Genomic DNA, 19,063 nt, shown 5'->3' with positions numbered 1-19,063 from the left:
GTTATAACATAATATATTCATAAAAGATGTCGACAAGTGTATGAATATTTGGCCAATATATATCGTTTATGAAGTAGAGTAAGATATAATGTTAGGTCTGTATTTTTGTACTTTTATATTAATACAATTAGTAACACTAAGCGATTACAGAAAAAAAAGAAAAGTATGACCGATACGGCATGTAACGAAAACGTACAATTTAACAAGTTAAAATTTGAAATTAGCGCGGAAACCGAAGCAAGATGGCTTCTGAATAACGCCTTCCTTCGACGAAATCAATGTAAAGATTGTAACCAGGGAGAGAACAATAAACTTAACTTAACGTAACATCGATTCTTATTCCTCTTGATCAATGATATTATCTAATAATTCTAATTGAAACATTAGCTCATAATTAGATCGAAAAAGCAAAAGATAAACCCATATAAGGTGTTTAAAACACGAATAAAAAGAGCGGAAAATTCTGACATCTATCGACTATTCCGTAACTACATTTTTCATGACAATGCATGCAAATTTAAAGCGAACAGTGAGGCAAGCAAGGATCGGTGTAAATAATATTAACAAAATATTTAGGCGTTAACATGCAATTCTGATAGTTCTAAATGATTAAAAATAAATGGTTCTTTTATATTGGGATAATTTGTAGGTATCTTGTTTCTTCAATCTGACAAAAAAACTTTGGATCAGTATATTTATTTATAATACCATTTAAATAGATAGTTCGTTGATTTACTGGCTCCTCTCTGATTTGTAGTACGAATCGCAGGTCACTTTGACTAAAAACACGAAAGACACGAGAAGACAAGTCGTTGATACGTGTTAAAACGAGCACGATAATTTTTTAACAATTGCTTATTTGAGCACGTGTACTTCGAAATTACAATGAACAGTAAACAAACCATGCATATCGCGTATCATGTGTTCGTAAGCGCGTGGTTACACTTAAATGAGCTGGGCGGACGCTTGGCAACGTTGCAGAGGCGCCGCGCTGATCGTTAGTTGATTTAAAGTATCCGCGGTAAAAAGAAAAGAATATGACAGCTATCTCTTTACAGAAATATCAAATAACTCAGATTTCGATAGATTTAGATTTTCTTCGGAAAATCAAAGGATTTCAAGCCGACGTTTCGCTAAAATAATATGTGTTCATCTAGAATTCTACGATTGCTTACCTAAATCTATCTAAAAAATAACATCGTTCTAATACGATCGATCCGAGCTTCGCGCCGCTGACACCGCTATCTGGTGGCCAACTCCTGGAACTAAACGATATAGGAAAATGATTTGATTTCGTCAATTTTATATCGCGAATGTAGAAAATAAATAATTAAATTTATATGTTTAAGTTATCAATGTACATACATATATATGAGACACTTTTAATTGTTGTATCTTGCTGCTTTATCTTATTTTTTTTAGTTAGAACAAACATATGTATTTTTTCAATGAGTCTTCGTATTAATCATGTAATGATATATTCTTTATTCTTAGAAGATGTATATGTCTTTGAACATTTCTGTGTTATATAAATCAAACAATGACTGTCTTATTGCATTTTTCAATTATTTTTACACATACATATGCATACCTTTTATTTAGTAAGAAGATCCGAATTTTATGGCATTATACACGCTTTAGACGTATTTATTATAAAGAAATTCTAGTATGACTAACAGCTGAATTTTACAACTTAAAACAGGTTTAGTATAAAAAAATATAACATAGTGAATTTATAATTTATGAAGCATGTATAGTAGCTCACGAAAATATTTAAATAGTCGTAGAAATTTTTTATATGTATATTATACAAAACATTTTAAAATTTCATTAGCATTGTAATGAAAAATTAAACTTCGCAAAAATCATCAAAGTATTTAAACAGTCAATTGTTCGCTACATTAATAAGCAGAATATGTAATGAGACCATTTTTAGCAGTAATTGTATGCTTAAAATTACTATTCATGCTGTATGCTAATTTTTCGCTATATGTATATATATATGTCTGCAATAAATGTTTTGTGAGTTCTATACACGTTTTTGGAGTGATTTCAAATTTTACTATTATAATCGAGATGATCATGTCTCATTATAGTGTTAACGAAATTTTAAAAAGTTACATGTAATGCATATAATATAATATATCCATAAAAATCTGTTATAGTAGGTGTTCAAATAATTTTGTGAGCCATTGTAGGTTTAATTGTAAAGAAATATACAGATTAACATTGTAAAATCACGTATATGTAGTTTATGAAATATAACTCTATAGAAAGCGAACGTTGTAAAAATTTAACTTTGATTATTGAAGTATCAATTCCTGACTGATTGTATCCTATAAAATTAAATTGTATGGACACAAAGGGATAAAGATACGAGAAAAAATGAGAAACCTAATCTATAAAATGTATTTAGAGAGCAATAAAGGAAATATATGTGTGTATCTATAGTACTCAAAAATACAGATAGTATCTAATTTAATAATAGTATATCGTGTAGCATAGTAAGCAACATGGCGGCATATCCGGTATGTTATTTCGATGTTTGTAATTACAATTACTGCCTTGCCTCCTTGACAAAATGCTTCGAATAGATTAATGAAATTGTGAACAATGGCGGCTATATAAATTACTTATTATTCGGTCTTAAATGTCGCCTCGTGTTTGTAAAAATAAAACGAACACGTTTCGTAAAAAAATACACGAGTGTGAAAATTCGAATTAATCAAGGAATCATTTATGTTAAGCACATCAGTGTCGAAGTGGATCGAAACGGCCGTCTCGCGTAGCTAGAATTTTGTATGGGAAAAGTGGAGTCAGTATTCATTCGTTACATAGGAAAATCAAGGGGTAACATGGTGAAAGGTAGGAATATAATTCGAAAAAATTCATCTACATTTTCACTAAACATTTTATTCCGATAATCAGGTTATGTTTTGATGGTTTTCACTTCCTCTCTTCCTCTCCATTTTGAATATTACCTCGAAGACGCTAGTTTCCCAGAACATCACTTAATTTGTGCACAATTTTTACCAAATAAATTGTCCCCAATTTTTATTTATACACTTACGCTCCTAAAATATATTTCTAGTCACCAGAAAGTGATATGTTCGAAAATATTAAATTTTATATCTCCGTACATATTTTTTATATTTTATTACCCATTCGTCACGCTCATTATAACAAGCAATATTATTGCAATAATATTTTCCACAAAGTGTTGTAGATATTAATATACATCTATGACAATACGATATTCACAGATATACATACATATATACTGTTACATATGTATACAATGTTGTGTAGGTTCTGTAATTACAATGATAAAACATGAAACTTGATCAGTGACATAATATATGTACGTATAATGTACATAGTTTAAAAACTCATAATTAACAAAAATAAAATGTTAGATAAAATTAATATTACAATTAGCTATGGTATATAATTTTGTATATTATCATATTTAATATTTTATATCTCGGAAGATTTATAAAATGTGGAGTATAAATGGTTAATTTAATTGTAGGAAGACGAAAACGTGTGCAAACAAAAAATACAATTCGTACAAGAGCTGCTGTTTTATCCCCTCAATATGATACAACTTCACCAATGAAGAAGGAGGCTAAACTGCATGATAGTAATGTTAAAAATGTTAATTCTGATGAGATCCATTCAGTATCTGAAGCACATAAAGTGCCTGTGTGCATAAGTTCCTTTTTCTATACACAAGTACGTAATTTGTTTCAAATACAAATTAAACATGTGAATTTTTCCTCTGGATGCCCAATTTTTTGGTTGAAATTTATATCTACTAAAAGTACTTGTTAGAGTTCAATGATACAAATTTTAAGTTTAGAAATCTACTAATTCAAAAGTTATAACTGTGTAAGACTGAGCATTTTTAGAGTATTTTACATGTTATTTTGATGCCATATTGGCTTCTATTTATGATTTGACCAATTGGTTCATTGTATTCATATTCTTTAATATACAATAAGTGTATTAAAGTAGTATTCTTTAATATACAATAATTCTTTAATATAAATATACAATAGTCTCATTCATTTTAAAACATAGATTACAGATGTCCCTAAAAATAAAGCTTCTATCCCGCCTATTGAAGAAAGGTTTTATGGAAGTAAAGAAACCAATGATGTACAAAATGATATTCTCACTGATGTTGGTCAATTCAGAACGGATGGTAATATTTCAATAATTGCTAATTGATAGGTCATAATGTACATATATTTGAATGATAATGATTCAATAAATAAACAAATTTTCAGAAACACCTGTAGCAGTACCTATTCATGGTCCGTCAACACCACACAGGATTAACATGCCAAACCATCAATTGGAAGATTTAGATGAAAGAAATACGAATGAAAATATGCATAAGAAACCTGTAGTAACTCCCACACTTAATTTGGAGCAACAACCTTTAAAAAAGTCTGCTAATCATAGCCGTAGAAAATTAACCAGCAATCAGTCTGCCACAAATCGGTCAATAGATTCTTCAAATACTAAAAGTACAAATCATAAGCTTACTGACTACTTTCCAGTACGCCGCAGTGTAAGAAAATCAAAGAAAGCTGTATTAGAAGAAAAGCAACGTGATATGGAAAATAAAGTGCTTTATCAAGTAGAAGAAGGCTTAGAAGTAAGACAAGTTGATGAAAGAAAGTTGTTATTTTATCGTAAATTCCACATAAAATATTTTTCTTTAGGTAAGACACTTTGCTGGTAAAGGTCGTGGTGTAGTAACAACACGAGAGTTTATGAAAGGAGAATTTGTAGTAGAATATATTGGTGAACTAATCGATCAAGTAACAGCAAAGAAACGTGAAAAAATATACGCACAAGACCAGAACACTGGGTGTTATATGTATTATTTTCAACATCGTAATCATCAGTATTGGTAGGTATTTTCTTCATTATTGTTCATAAAATTATTGTAAATCATTGACCACTTACAACATCACCATATTTTTAGCGTCGATGCAACAGCAGAGACTGATAAGTTAGGTAGATTAGTAAATCATTCAAGAAATGGTAATTTAATCGCTCGAGTCGTAGAAGTAGAGTCGACGCCACACCTGGTACTTACGGCGAAAGAAAATATACCTATAGGGGTGGAAATAACATATGATTACGGAGATCGAAGTCGCGAAGCTATTCGTCATCACCCATGGTTGGCATTATAGCGCTTTCAAATAATTAATTAATTAGTTATAATAGCATGATGTATTGTACAGCAGAATTCGTTCAATTGATTTTGTTCCTCCTATGAAGGAACAATAAATACATATAGAGAATTTTAGTTGAATTTTATGAATTAATCTGAGTAAAAATGTTTCTAAGATGAATGTATCTCTACTTTGATATAACAAATATGTAATTATATACTTCCTTATCTATGTAACAAAGCAAAAGGAATTAGAAGTATTTAATATTTTATAAAATTGATAGTTTAGCTTGCATACGTATTTTCTTTGTTACATAAATTTCATTCATAAACATTCATAAACTGTTAAAAACATCAAACTGACAAAATAGATATTAAAAATTTTTAATCAAATACTTTTTTAATGTTGTTACTATTATGTTTAATTATTATTTTACAACTGTAAGGCATTTTCGTGTCACAGTTTATGAACAAATATGTACCGTTTCTTTACGATCTTTAATAACAAATGCTTCATCTAGTCTTAGATTCAGTCTAGTATTATTGACTACAGATAAGACACCTCATTAGACATCACAATATACTAGGCGACAACCTTTCCTGGTTGAAGGATTTGTAATACACTGATATGATTACAAATGTGTTTTCTTTTCTTTTAAGTATTTTATTACGGAGTACTTCGATCTCTGTGTCGCGATACCTGTACTGTAAAACAGTTACTTTTGTTTTCTGTCAATTTGTCACTGCCAAATTCCGAATGACGTGAGAGGTAATTCGTAATTAACTTTATAAACGAAAGATGTTATGTAATAACATTATAAATAAAAGTAGTTTAATTGATAGAAGTAAATAATATTCGCAATCTCAATCTTTTTTGGAAATTTAGGAAACTGAGATATCGTAATTCATCTTTTATTATATGCAAATAAAAAACTAAAAGAAATGCCTTCACATGAAGAAATAAAATATCTATGATCTTTCATATCCTAAATAATTTGTGTATATTTTGCCTAAGTACTTTCACCAATATTTCATCAGTATTTCTTTTATTGAATAATATTTACTATTAATTTTAAGTATACTTTATAATAACTTATAAAACGAGTTAATAATTTACTGTAGAATTTTATCATTGCCAAGTATATTTATGCGATAATTTATTCATGTTTTTTATCGATTTGTTGAAGCATTTTATACAATTGTATGACAGAAATAAATTAAAAAAAATTAAAATTCTATGTTGATAGTAGTATTGTAATAGTGTATGTTAATATTAATCATTATTGTCATTATCATTAGTATTATAAACACAATAGACACAACTTATACAGATATAGTTTTATTTTAATGAGAATCATACATAAAATATGTAATTTATTTCGAATCTGTAAATAAACACATTATAGTATGTATTCTCACAAAATATATTAGTATTTTATCATATGAATGAAACTACTTGATTCCCAATACAAAGTATTTTCGTAACAATAAATACATATTGCATGATTTTTTATTTATTCTCCACTGTAATTTCTTCATCATCCTCAGAATTTTCACCGCTTCCTATAAAAGTTTCTTCTTTTGCTTTTAAAAATGGTGGTGGTAAAAGAGGTGAGAAATCCGATTTTTTTGGTAAATGTATAATATTACTTAGTGACATTTCTTCTATTAATGTGTCATCCATATTCTTGCCCTTTAAATCTTCTTCATTTTTAATAATCGATTGAGCAACATTAGATTTTTCAAGCAATACATGTAATTGCGGTTTTGTTCTATAATTAGAAATTTTATTATTACTCTTTATTAAGGAAGAAGTATTAAAGGAAGGCATAGGTGGAGATGTGGAAATTTGCTGAAGCTGATCATCTGAAGTACTTGTTTTCGTTATAGCTTTATACATTCGCTCAAGTGCTTTTGATTCTCTTTCAAACATAGATTTTTTCTTATCGGCTAAAGCATCCTTTAATTCAACCATAAAATTTTTAAACAACGTTTTATCTCGTTTAGAACTGTACAGTGATATTTCATCGGCTTCTTCACTCAAAGGTTTCAAATATTCTTCCCTAATATATTCTTCGAATACCTCATCCATAATTTCCGGTTCTGAATCAGTTACAATATGGATATTCGAATTTGCATTTAACATTGGAATATTCGTTTCCAAACAGTTAATTGTAGAACCACTATTTTGCGATTTTACAAGAAATAGACTACTAAACTCAATAAAATCTTTTGCAGTGTCAATACTTTTTTGAGCTGCAGTTAACTTCTGCATTGTGTTCTCTATACAACCTTCATTTGTTACACTTTCAATTACATTGTTATCAATATCTTGGAGTATTGATAATACGTGGCTGTAAGCCAACTGTAATTTATTAGAAGCTAAATAGAGGTGCATATATAAATCTTGCCATTTAGATGAATCTGGACCTCTAAAATAATAGAAACACATAAACAATCCGTAATTTTTAACATTTATAAAGACATTTTAAAAAAGCATTCTTACCTATATTTATATGATATGGGTTCTAGCTTAAAACTATAATAAGCATCAATGTGTTCTGATAACTTGTTTTTATATATGCTTAAATTCATGATTAAAAAACGTATGATATAGGCCAATTGTAATTCAGGAATTTTCTTGTATGATTGCTGCCAAGTATAATTATCGTATGCTATAGTTAATAAATACAACATCTCAGACTGAGTGAGGATATAAGTATGATATAGAGTCTATTAAAAAAATAACATAATGTATAAAAATATACAAATATTAATTACAAAATAAGTACTAGAAGATATTTCATTTCAACCTTCAATTTTTGATAATTTATTTCACCATGTATTTCAAATGATTTACTATCAAATCTCGTTAATAAATCTTCATTACAAATATCTACTGGTAGCAGTTTTATAAGAGTTAAAGAAGCATGATAATAGATACAAGCAATAATTCCCAAATATTTTACTAAATTTTCCATTATGGGTTGCAAATATTTCAGTTTACCTGCTGTGAGATCACTGTTGAATTAGATATATTAGAAATAATATAACATTACATAATAGTCTAATAAATTGTAAAATTTAAAAGCTTACGAAAATTGTTGGGAAGTTTTCCCTTGGTGCAATTTTATTTTATACCCATATTTCAAAATTTTCAGTCCCTTCTTACAAAGATCAAAGAAATCATTCTGTAAAGACACAATAGATTTTAGATCCCTGTGTGCCCTTATTCTCAAAAATTCTATATAACTAATGCAATATAATACAGCTAATGCAAATAAACTAGCTGAACTTTTATATTGGGTATTATAAGATATATAGGCTGAGGATGATAAAATAGTGCCAAATAAAATAAATTTTGATGTTATAGTCCTGCAAAAAAGATAATATGGGTATCGTTTTATTTGATTTAACTCTTGCACCAATTTTTGCTTTTTATAGTTAAGATAATTATAGTTAATTCCAGTACCATTTGATAAATTTAAAAGTTTACCTCCATGGTTTATATTCATATTTATCAAGAAAACTATGTATTGCACAACCATGATCATTTAAAAGAATTTTCGCATTTAAAATAGTTTCCACCTGTTTGTAGGATATACTATCATCCTAACATAAATAAAATTCTTCATTATAAATATTTTATAGTATTACTTAAGCATGTTGAGTATAATATTTACCTGAATTATTCCCAAGTATATAGAATATAATTTTTTAAAAATATTTTTTATATTAAATATACAATCCTAAAAATACAAAACTTATTTATAAAATGCATATCGTATAATTTTTATTGGATCATTTGAAAAAGTACTCACAAATAGTTTAAGATACTTCTTTTCATTTTTAGGTATTTGTTTTTCTATTGCTACACTTTCAAAGTCGGTATAACCTAATTTGCATAAATGTTCGTATAATGACGAACCCTAAAAAATAAAAAGTAAAATATAATAAAATATTAAACAATGATATATTATTGATTATTTATCAAAAGTAGAAAAATTTAAAATACTTTTATGACAACATCTTCGTCTTCATCAGTGATATCAGTAGAATTCATGGTGTATTTATGTTTGAAACAAACAATGAATTATATAATATTATTTCAAGAATTTAAGTTTCTTTTACATTCATAAAATATACTTGTCAGAATATTTTATTGATATATTTTAGGTTAGGTAAAGATATTTCACATGTCACTTTATTTTTTTGTTGTTGTATAATATATAATTTGAACAGCTTCATCTTTCCTTATTCAATATAATTCCTGTTTTAAACTTATTTAATTTATTCCATTTATATAAAATAGAAAAAATTACAGAACTGTTTTCATTATTGTCCTATATATGTATCTCTCACATTAATCTATGTACTTTAAATTGTGTAGAGGTTAGTTTTTAAAGTTCTCGCTTCTGTACCTCCAGTGATTCGCAAACAAAAATTCCTCGATTATTTTTTATATGCTTTTATCACGTTATTATTAAATAATGAAGAATTTGGTAGTAAAACAACGCGCTAGTCGTCTTTTAAATATCCTAGAAAATCAAATGTTAAATGTAAAAGATTTAAAAATATTGTATACTGTTGACTCAACTAATGATGATTTTTATATGCTTTTAAAAAATAAGTTATGTAAAATTCCATCGAATTATGTGGAAGACATAAGCTTCTTCGAAATCGATGAAAATTTAGAATTCATCGGTTTGGAATATTGTAGTGTAACTCAAGAACTATATGGTGCCTGTAAATCTGGCAATATTATAAGAATAAATCTAGAACCTGAATTTAGATACGAATTGATAACTGATTTAAACACAGATTTACAATGCATGAAACTAAGCCCAGATCATGAAATAATCATATTAGTTACAATTAGTGGTATTGTGATTACAATGGTATCTACTTTTGAAATAATCTCAGAGGTAGATCTGCATGCACAATATTTTGGTCAAAAGCAATTTGTAACTGTTGGTTGGGGTAAGAAGGAAACTCAGTTTCATGGTTCAGAAGGAAAAAAAGCAGCAATATCTAAACCAACAGAAATATGTGAAAACGATCTAGATGATGGATTATATAAAATAACTTGGCGTGATGATGGTTTGTTATTTGCTGTTGGTTTGTTACATCCCGAAAATAAAGTTAGACAGTTTAAGGTATTTAATAGAGAAGGTATTTTACAATACACCAGTGAGATCGCTAATGGTTTGGAAGAATCATTGTCATGGAGACCATCTGGTAGTTTAATTGCAGCAACACAGATTTCACAAAACAAACACCTTGTTGTATTCTTCGAGAAAAATGGTTTAAAACACAGAGAATTTTCACTTCCTTTTAAACCAAAAGAAATTAGGGTATGTGTGAATATTTGCATTTATTATTATTCTGAATAAATTAGAATAAAGAATATGATAAGTTTAATATTTTAAAACTTATTTTAGGTGAAAGATTTATTTTGGTCTCCAGATTCAGAAATTTTGACTATTTGGTGTCAAATTCAGGCAGATTCTTCTTCAGTTCTACAACTATGGACAGAAAATAATTATCATTGGTATTTGAAACAAACTATTAAATTTCCCACAGATAACTCACTGATATGTGCCACATGGAGTACAACATCTTGTTTCAAAAAGCTGATTGTTTTAACATACAAAGAACTTATCACGGTTAACTATAATTGGTCTGTTGATCATAGTAAAGGCATAACTGTACATGATAAATCTGTTATTGGCATCATTGATGGAAATAAGTCATTAATGACTGGTCTTAGAGTAGGAATTGTACCACCACCAATGGCACATAAAACTTTAGAAATTTCTGAGCCCATAAATGCTATTGTTTTTGCACCTGATATAAAAGGCAAAGCTACCTGGATAGACAGCAATGCATTCTTCTGTGTTTCTGCCAGTAAAAAATTAATATTTTACAAGTATTTAGTGGTAAATATAAATGAATTATAAATTATTTAAAATTTCATAAAGATTAAAGGATAATTACTAATGCATTTAAAAAATTAGGACTCATTCCTCTTAGACTATGAACATGTTGGAACATATGATATTAAATGGGATATTCTACTAGAACATAAAAATTTCTTTTACAATATGCATCACTTTTTATGGCTTAATGAAAACAACGTTTTATGTTCATTGTCAATAAATGATCAGAGTTTCCTTTGTGTTTTGATGTTAAGTGCAATAGAAGATCAAACACAGGGACAAGTTATATTGAGGTATATTTATTTGAAAAATTTGTTTGATTTAAAAGTAGTATAAATTATACTTTAGTTTCGAAAATTAATAATTCTTCAATGTTTAAAGGCGAATACACATTATGGATGGTTTAATTCAACACATAGTTCATTCTCCAGATTCAGATGAAGCATACATAATTGTAGACAATTCCATTATAAAATATACAAAAGAAACAGAACTAGTTCCAGTTGATACACAATTGCAAGGATATACCTATAAAGTAGAAGTTGTGAAAATTGGTACAAAGCACATGGTACTGTCATTATATCATAGGAACTGTTTTGCAATTAATGGAAAGCAAATTGCTAACAATATCACAAGTTTTTTCGTTCACTCGGAATTTTTACTTCTTACAACTGCACAAAATACTTTAATATGCGTTAACTTGAACGAGAATGACTTTGAAGGATTAATAAAGCAAGATTTGACTGTAAAGCCATGGGAAAATCGACTCAATGATAAGTCATTTTCAGGTATACCAATCATTAATTTCTAATTGTTAAGTTATTTTTAATATTATAATTAAGATGATTAATCAATATTTTTAGATATGAATATTAGAAGAGTGGAAAGGGGATCTCAATTGATTGCAGCTATTCCTAAAGATTCCAAAGTTGTTTTGCAAATGCCTCGTGGAAACCTAGAATGCATTCAACCAAGGGCATTGTCTTTATATATTATCGGATTTTACTTAGACAATTGCAATTATTTATCTGCCTTCGATTTAATGCGGAGACAACGAATAAACTTGAACTTGATCTATGACTATAATCCAAAAAAATTTATCGAGAATGCAAATAAATTCGTGGAACAAGTTTCCAAAGCGAGTTGGTTGAGTTTATTCTTGTCTGAGTTAGCAGATGAAGACGTTACCATGACAATATATGCAAATTACTATCGAAGACATCAGTCAGAATCAAGAAACCTTGAAATAAATAAAATTGAATCAATTTGCAGTTTACTGCGAAACATTATGGAAGAAAGGAACAATTCTGATCATTTAATTCAACCAATATTAATCAGTTTGGTAAAAGATAAAAAAAAGCAAGGAATAGAAGCTGCGCTAACGAAAATAAAGGAAATTCAGAAGTTAGAGGAAAAAAGTATGGTATATGAGAAACACATAATGTCTGATGAAGCATTAAAATATCTATTATACATAATGGATGTGAATGTACTATTTGATATAGCTTTAGGAATGTACGATTTTGATTTGACTATGTTCATTGCTTCTAAGTCACAAAAAGATCCCAAAGAATATATTCCATTTCTTAATGGCTTGAAAAAGCTTGATGAGAATTATATGAAATATTCTATTGATTTACATTTGAAACGTTATGAGTCTGCTCTTGAACATATTGCGAAAGAATCAAACAGATTTAACGAATGTATTAATTTGATACGCAATTATAATCTGTATACAAAAGCTTTAAAATTATTTGAGAAGAAAAGCAAAATGTATAAGGAGGTAGCCAGAAGTTATGGTGAATATTTATTGAATAAACGACATTATCATGAAGCTGGAATTATGTTTCATAGATCTGGTGATATCAAAGAAGCTTTAAATGCTTATAAATTAGCTAGTTGTTGGCAAGATGTTATTATATTATCTACTCAAATGGAACTAAGGTTGATATAAAACAGATTGAAGTCATTATTATAGATTTATAAATTTATAAAATTAAATTATATAAAATCATATTTCAGTGAAACAGAAAAACACGTGATTTATCAGGATCTTGTAGAACGTCTAAAAACTGATAAAAAGTATGAGGAAGCTGCACATATTTTAATGAATTATTTCAGAGATGCAAAGGAAGCTATAATCTCTTTATGTAATGGTAAACAATGGAAAAATGCTGTAAGAATTGCGCATGATACCAAAAATCTAGATTTGATTGGTAGGTTTACACTTTCAAAAATAGCACATAAGTTAAATATCAATTTACTACATTATTAATTAAAATTTTTATATTTTAGAATGTTATATAAAACCTAATGTATACGAATATGCGGATCACGCTCTATCACAAATAAAAAAAAATAGACAAGATTTTGAGCGATATAAATTGCGTCTTGCAACAGTCAGGCACAATATTTCTCAGAGAAACATAAAATCATACAATGAAATACTTGGTGACAATGAGTCGATATGTAATAAAGGCATTTCAGATATTCTTAGCGATACAAGTAGCGTTGTTAGTTCAACCTTGAGTCAAAGATCGAAATTGTCCACTATGTCTGGGTAAAGACATTTGAGAATAATGAATAAAGCTTTTTTAATGAATTTGTGTTAAAAATTAAATATGTTTACGTGTGTATTACTTTTAGAAAAAGTTATAGATCCAGCAAAAATCGAAGAAAGCAGGAAAGGAAATTTTTAAGTTTAAAAGAAGGCAGTGTCTTCGAGGATCTGGCATTAATACAAACTTTGTATCAAATTATCAGCAATATGTACAAAGAACGAGGTTTGTGTACTTATTTATAGAAACTAATTATCATATAAATATTATATAATATTTCTAATTTCAGATGATTTGCACATATTGATACAAATGCTTTTGTATTTCGATGACGATGAATATGCAGAAAAAATACAAAATTCCATGGAAGAGTTACTTTTAATAATAGAAAAAAATAAATCTGAAATCTGGGATAAATCTGCAGCTTCAAGCTTAGCAGAAATGGTATACATTACACCATAATTATAATTGAGTTAATTAATTGCGCTACTTTTTATGTTTGTAAAAAATTTTAGGAAAATACAGAACTTACGACGATGACAGATTCACAAGGATTCTCTACCTGTTACAAATTAGTTGGTAAGTTATTGTTAAACTATTGAGGAAACTTATCTTAATTCTTACTCGAATTTTCAGAATCCTATATTACACATCCACCGGTAGCTAATTCTTCACCTTGGAAATTGAACATATTTTACTAATTAATAACAGTAAATATTTTTAGAAATCTAATTTTGAATTATATTTTACAATTACAATCTTCCCATTAAAAAAAGGATACATTTATTTCTTCTTATTTTTCCATTTATTTAATAAATCTCTAAGTTATTTACCATTAAAGATAATTTCTCTCTAGGTATATATGAAATAAAATATGTTACAATAATTATCATAGTTTATAACAAAGTTTTGCGAGGCAAACTCGCAGTTTTATAGTAATCTATTGATTTATATTATAAAACAAACATTTCGATATAAATTCAAATATATATATTATAATATAATATTTAAATTTGTATGAATTATATATGATACCCGGAAGAAACATTATTACAATTTATTTTCTATTGAAATTTTCTTTACATAAATTTTATACAATATTTACGTTCCAAACGCACACTGACAAAATGTCAGATATGAACAGTCATGTTCATTGATATAATATTTGTGAAAATATTGATATCAAAGTATAGATTATTAATATCGTCTGGAATACTCGGGTATTTTCATACATTAACATTTAAAACTATTTATAGAACTAATATCAAAATAAAAATGTTTTTATAATCATGAATAAAAGTTAAAATTTCTTCAATATTTCAGTATAAAAGATATGATTCACAATTTAAATACCTAAAAATCTTGTTTTCAATTAGATAAAAATTCGGCAAAATGTTCAATGACTACAAAGTTTAAAAATTATTGTATTTCTAATTTATAGTCTTTGCTAATCTATAGTTTATGAAATATATTAGGGATATTTTATATTAAATAATTGAACTATATTATAATCTATATTAAATATAATCTAAAATAACTATCTTATTATCGTGTCTTTAGTACTTAATTAAATTTTATAGTCAATTGCAGTATTAATTTCTAAAATGACTTTGGACTGAAATCAAATCCATTCCAAATTTCTCAGCTTTCATTACTTTTACATCTTAATCATTTTGCCGAAATTTTACTGAATTTAAACAGAGATCCTTTGACAAACGTTGTTCAATAGTTTTCTATAGTGATCCAAAAATATACACATTTCCATATCAATTGACTATACTCATGCTTCTTTCTTTTTCTCTCCTCTACTAAAAAACTTTCTCTATAATTACCCTAAATTGTGTAATTACGTGCATAGATAAAAAAAATCTTTAATAAGTAATTTCCATACTAAGTATCTGGTTTTTAATAAATCAGATATTATTCAACAAAATGCAAACTACCCTTACTCAAGAATAAAGAATATTCGAGTTACATTATATCATACGGAAATACTTACTAAAGTTTTTCTTTCTTTCTTACGAACTTCGTACAGCAACCCCGTAATATTTAGAATTAAAATGTCCCATTTTTAATAGAACTTGTATACTTGAGGCTAATATCTGTAATTAAAACGAGACTACCATTCACAAACTTTTAATTTAATAGATAAACAACTGTATTTTCTGTCTGAAGTATTTTTTCTCTGCAACTTTTTATAGGTAAGAAATCATTAGTTACCTTACTGAATTTTGTTTGTAGGAATATTTTTCATACCAAATTATTTACTCCAATAAATTTTGGAGCTAAAGTCATTATTTAGAAATAATTTTAATATTCATCATGGCAACCATCAAAATAAATGTTTAATTATGACATTTTTTATATGAAAACAATATGATAGGAAAAAAAGATAAATGAAGATAGTCTCGTCTTTCTCTCTTTTTTTATTTAGTCTGCTCATCTCATATGTTTCTACCTCCGAAAATGTATCATCCTATGTGCGATGCAATTTATTTTGTCCAATGAAATATTGAACAAACAAATATCTCACTACAATTATCTTTTAAAATGAATATTATACTGCCCTTTTATCTGCAGTAGCTAATAAATCTATTGTTGCTGATCTAAGTTCGGGTCGAGTACTAATCTTCATGCACTTTGCTTGGGCATATTTCTTTCTCACAGCTTGATACTTAATTTTATCCGCATTAACTATAATACTTGCTGTTTCCCGTACTACAGGGAATACGTCGTCCTTGGAATAGGTACTGTAATGTGCCAAGGTATTTGTCCAGACAACCTTTTGCTGGTCTTCGTCATCATTATCAATAATTCTGCAAAATCAGATAAAACAATAATGATGAATTATTAGTAAATAATAGTATCAACTATTATTTCATATTGATCCAATTTGCTTGTTTTGATTAATTTTTCTATATTAGGAAAGGAGAAAGCACAATGACTTTAATCCTTTAAGATAATATTTTAATAGATAACTTACAGGAAAGCTAAATATATTGCTGCAGCTGCAATAAGGCTTGGGGGATAGTGGCACACTTCATAGTGAACTAAGCTTTGTTCTAGAAAATATTTAGCCATTGTATGATGTATTGGGAGTGCCTAAAAACAATTTATTAAGTTAAAGATATAAAATTATGTAATATGAAAATTAATCGGTGATACAAATTTATAAATCACCTTTCCAGCTTTGCTGTACCTCCTTAGGAAATGTAAGGGTAATGGTCTACCAAAAGAATAATCTAATGTTTTTACAATAAGCATTTCCATTTGTAATATTTCTACCTTCGAGTATGCATTATCTGTGATATATACAAAATCATTTATATCTGGAGAATACATTTCTTCATACTTGCTAGCAATAAACATAGCAGTCACACCAACCAATTGTAACCTTTTCCTATCTATTGAGCGAAAAGCCTGTTGAAAGAAAACTTTTAATATTTATGTAGTTTTCTTCGAAGATAAATTTTAAGTTTTTATATGTAACAACAAACCTGTAAAAATCTATCAATGATAGCAACAGTTAGGTATAATGTTTCTTGCATTAAATGAAATTGTTGGTGTACATCTACTAACCAATCTATAAGTACACTCCTCATTTTTGGCGTAACTTCTTGTCCACATAGATATCCTTTTGAAATAGGGTACATACTTTCTAGAGTTCTTAAGTATTCATAAATGTCATTACTATAAATAGAAACTAGACTAGGATTTCCTTTATCTTCTTCATCAATATCTTCAACTGCTAATAGATCTGAGGAGAATGACTGAACCTCCTTTTTAGCAGGCAGTGATATCACATTCTCTTGAGAAACTGCAACCTTTATTACAGGTTTAACTATTTGTACAGGTAGTTTCTCAGTTGCTTTTTCTGGTGGTTTGATAGCTTGTTTTGGGGCTATAATCGGTTTCTTGTCTTTTAATAGCAAGCTAGTTCTATCAATGGGTTCTATGCCTCTTAATGTGTTCACTTTGTTTCCTATTTCACCCAAAGCAGCTCTTTTTGTCTTCCCAGGTATTGTGGTCACAGAAGACTTAAAATTCTTTGTATTTTCTTGATTTACAATATTCTGAAAATTTATTTCATGATCCATATTTTGACTTTCTTGTACAGATCTTACTTGTTAAAAAAAGAAATACTCTTACTCTTTCTATATATATAAAAATAGATAATATTGTTACATATATATTTCAATACAATAGTTATTGTAACAATAACTTTTTTGACTACTATCAAAACTATTTTTTGCAAATATTCTATATATATATATAACAATATTTTTCAATAAATCCAACTAATTTAATCTACTAACTATTGTATTACTTATTTTATGTTACAATACATGGTAAGTATGAAGAGTTAAAAGTAAAATATTAATAAAATAAAAGGGGATATAACAAATATGAATTAAATATTTAAGTACTGATCTTCCTACCAAAATAATAATGAAATATTAAGAGGCCTTATCATTTAAACAATTTTTAATTTTTAATATATCCGAGTATAGGAATATAATATTATAATATGACGTAAATAAAATAAATATAATATAATTCATACAATAAATAGAAAATGAAATGTGTGCTTTTCGTGATGTAATTACCTAGGCAGCACAAAATTCCGCCTAAATCGGCCCTAAATGTTTACGAACGCATTTCCGTTTAAGATACATGATGCAACTTACAACTAATTACATCTTTAATATTTTTATAACAATTTCTACCTTAGAATAATATTACATAACGAAGGAAAAGCTGAAATTTATACAATTTATATAAAATATTAAAAGATTCACGGGGCTTTAAAGATCAAAATGTACGTTAATATTAAATTTCAAAAATTAAAATTCTTCGTTATTAAACAATCAAACGAGTGATATTAAAATTCGTATTATGAATATTAAAATACATACAGCAATCTGCATAAATCATAATGATTGTTATTTCGATGACTTTTGAAATAAATGAAGGGCATTTAAAGATGTCAGGAACAGACGGTTACCCTGTTCTATTGACCTCCCCTTGTTATCAATGGCTAATTTGATACACATCGATGTTTTTAAAATATTTAAAACTTACCGTGAGCGCGGTCCTATTTCTTAAAGCCATCGTTAACAAAGTCAGGAAATAATTACACGCAACACCAAAAGCTAGTCTTCCGATTAGTCTACTTCCACCGTCTCCCAAACAACGTTTAACTCGCAGTAACGACTCTGTCGGTTTGAATTTGTTTAGTCGATCGAACGGAAGTTCACCTTCTGCGGATGTTAGTATACAGAAGAAGAAATGCCGCGAAAGTCACGAGATCTGATTGGTCGATCGAATGGTAACGTATTTTAAACGTGTCACAATTATGTTTCACTTTTTTTAAT

The 19,063-nt window shown here is 27.9% G+C and overlaps 4 protein-coding genes across 4 annotated transcripts; 2 read left to right on the top strand and 2 right to left on the bottom strand.

The window, feature by feature from the left end:
- Positions 1 to 2,511: 2,511 nt before the first annotated feature.
- On the top strand, positions 2,512 to 6,378 carry Set8 (SET domain containing 8). Its single transcript, XM_069129049.1, has 6 exons — positions 2,512 to 2,865; positions 3,533 to 3,735; positions 4,084 to 4,207; positions 4,293 to 4,666; positions 4,734 to 4,924; positions 5,000 to 6,378. Exons 1-6 carry the CDS (start codon positions 2,802 to 2,804, stop codon positions 5,208 to 5,210), a joined length of 1,167 nt encoding a protein of 388 aa, XP_068985150.1. The 5' UTR covers positions 2,512 to 2,801; the 3' UTR covers positions 5,211 to 6,378.
- Positions 6,379 to 6,514: 136 nt separating this feature from the next.
- On the bottom strand, positions 6,515 to 9,440 carry LOC138187843 (uncharacterized). Its single transcript, XM_069129047.1, has 8 exons — positions 9,207 to 9,440; positions 9,013 to 9,120; positions 8,875 to 8,940; positions 8,688 to 8,803; positions 8,288 to 8,566; positions 8,005 to 8,212; positions 7,698 to 7,924; positions 6,515 to 7,623 (listed from the first exon to the last, which is right to left on the bottom strand). Exons 1-8 carry the CDS (start codon positions 9,252 to 9,254, stop codon positions 6,702 to 6,704), a joined length of 1,974 nt encoding a protein of 657 aa, XP_068985148.1. The 5' UTR covers positions 9,255 to 9,440; the 3' UTR covers positions 6,515 to 6,701.
- Positions 9,441 to 9,681: 241 nt separating this feature from the next.
- On the top strand, positions 9,682 to 14,420 carry Elp1 (elongator complex protein 1). Its single transcript, XM_069129046.1, has 11 exons — positions 9,682 to 10,545; positions 10,633 to 11,130; positions 11,209 to 11,423; positions 11,512 to 11,918; positions 11,994 to 13,074; positions 13,153 to 13,346; positions 13,426 to 13,690; positions 13,777 to 13,913; positions 13,978 to 14,132; positions 14,204 to 14,267; positions 14,325 to 14,420. Exons 1-11 carry the CDS (start codon positions 9,682 to 9,684, stop codon positions 14,387 to 14,389), a joined length of 3,945 nt encoding a protein of 1,314 aa, XP_068985147.1. The 3' UTR covers positions 14,390 to 14,420.
- A 311-nt stretch (positions 14,421 to 14,731) lies between these two features.
- LOC138187844 (G2/mitotic-specific cyclin-B) lies at positions 14,732 to 18,929 on the bottom strand. Its single transcript, XM_069129048.1, has 5 exons — positions 18,771 to 18,929; positions 17,186 to 17,761; positions 16,869 to 17,108; positions 16,672 to 16,790; positions 14,732 to 16,504 (listed from the first exon to the last, which is right to left on the bottom strand). The coding sequence occupies exons 1-5, from the start codon at positions 18,798 to 18,800 to the stop codon at positions 16,246 to 16,248; spliced, it is 1,224 nt and encodes a 407-aa protein (XP_068985149.1). The 5' UTR covers positions 18,801 to 18,929; the 3' UTR covers positions 14,732 to 16,245.
- Positions 18,930 to 19,063: the final 134 nt, after the last annotated feature.

Source organism: Bombus flavifrons, chromosome 15 (assembly GCF_040668555.2).
Source record: "Bombus flavifrons isolate JBK064 chromosome 15, iyBomFlav1_principal, whole genome shotgun sequence".
Classification (NCBI taxonomy): domain Eukaryota; kingdom Metazoa; phylum Arthropoda; class Insecta; order Hymenoptera; family Apidae; genus Bombus; species Bombus flavifrons.
The sequence above is the reverse complement of the archived record's forward strand: the minus strand, read 5'-3'. Positions and strand labels throughout refer to the sequence as shown.

Bases quoted from the DNA above. Each gene is read 5' to 3' on its own strand.
- Set8 (XM_069129049.1), top strand. From the start codon at position 2,802: ATGGGAAAAGTGGAGTCAGTATTCATTCGTTACATAGGAAAATCAAGG. The intron at 3,736-4,083 runs GTACGTAATTTG...TTTAAAACATAG, and splicing joins GTTCCTTTTTCTATACACAA to ATTACAGATGTCCCTAAAAA. The intron at 4,925-4,999 runs GTAGGTATTTTC...CCATATTTTTAG, and splicing joins CATCGTAATCATCAGTATTG to CGTCGATGCAACAGCAGAGA.
- LOC138187843 (XM_069129047.1), bottom strand. From the start codon at position 9,254: ATGAATTCTACTGATATCACTGATGAAGACGAAGATGTTGTCATAAAA. The intron at 9,121-9,206 runs GTATTTTAAATT...TTTATTTTTTAG, and splicing joins ACGAAGATGTTGTCATAAAA to GGTTCGTCATTATACGAACA. The intron at 7,624-7,697 runs GTAAGAATGCTT...CTATTATTTTAG, and splicing joins CCCATATCATATAAATATAG to AGGTCCAGATTCATCTAAAT.
- Elp1 (XM_069129046.1), top strand. From the start codon at position 9,682: ATGAAGAATTTGGTAGTAAAACAACGCGCTAGTCGTCTTTTAAATATC. The intron at 11,919-11,993 runs GTATACCAATCA...CAATATTTTTAG, and splicing joins CAATGATAAGTCATTTTCAG to ATATGAATATTAGAAGAGTG. The intron at 13,075-13,152 runs GTTGATATAAAA...ATCATATTTCAG, and splicing joins TCTACTCAAATGGAACTAAG to TGAAACAGAAAAACACGTGA.
- LOC138187844 (XM_069129048.1), bottom strand. From the start codon at position 18,800: ATGGCTTTAAGAAATAGGACCGCGCTCACG. The intron at 17,762-18,770 runs GTAAGTTTTAAA...ATAAATTTTCAG, and splicing joins GAAATAGGACCGCGCTCACG to AATATTGTAAATCAAGAAAA. The intron at 16,505-16,671 runs GTAAGTTATCTA...CTGATTTTGCAG, and splicing joins GCAATATATTTAGCTTTCCT to AATTATTGATAATGATGACG.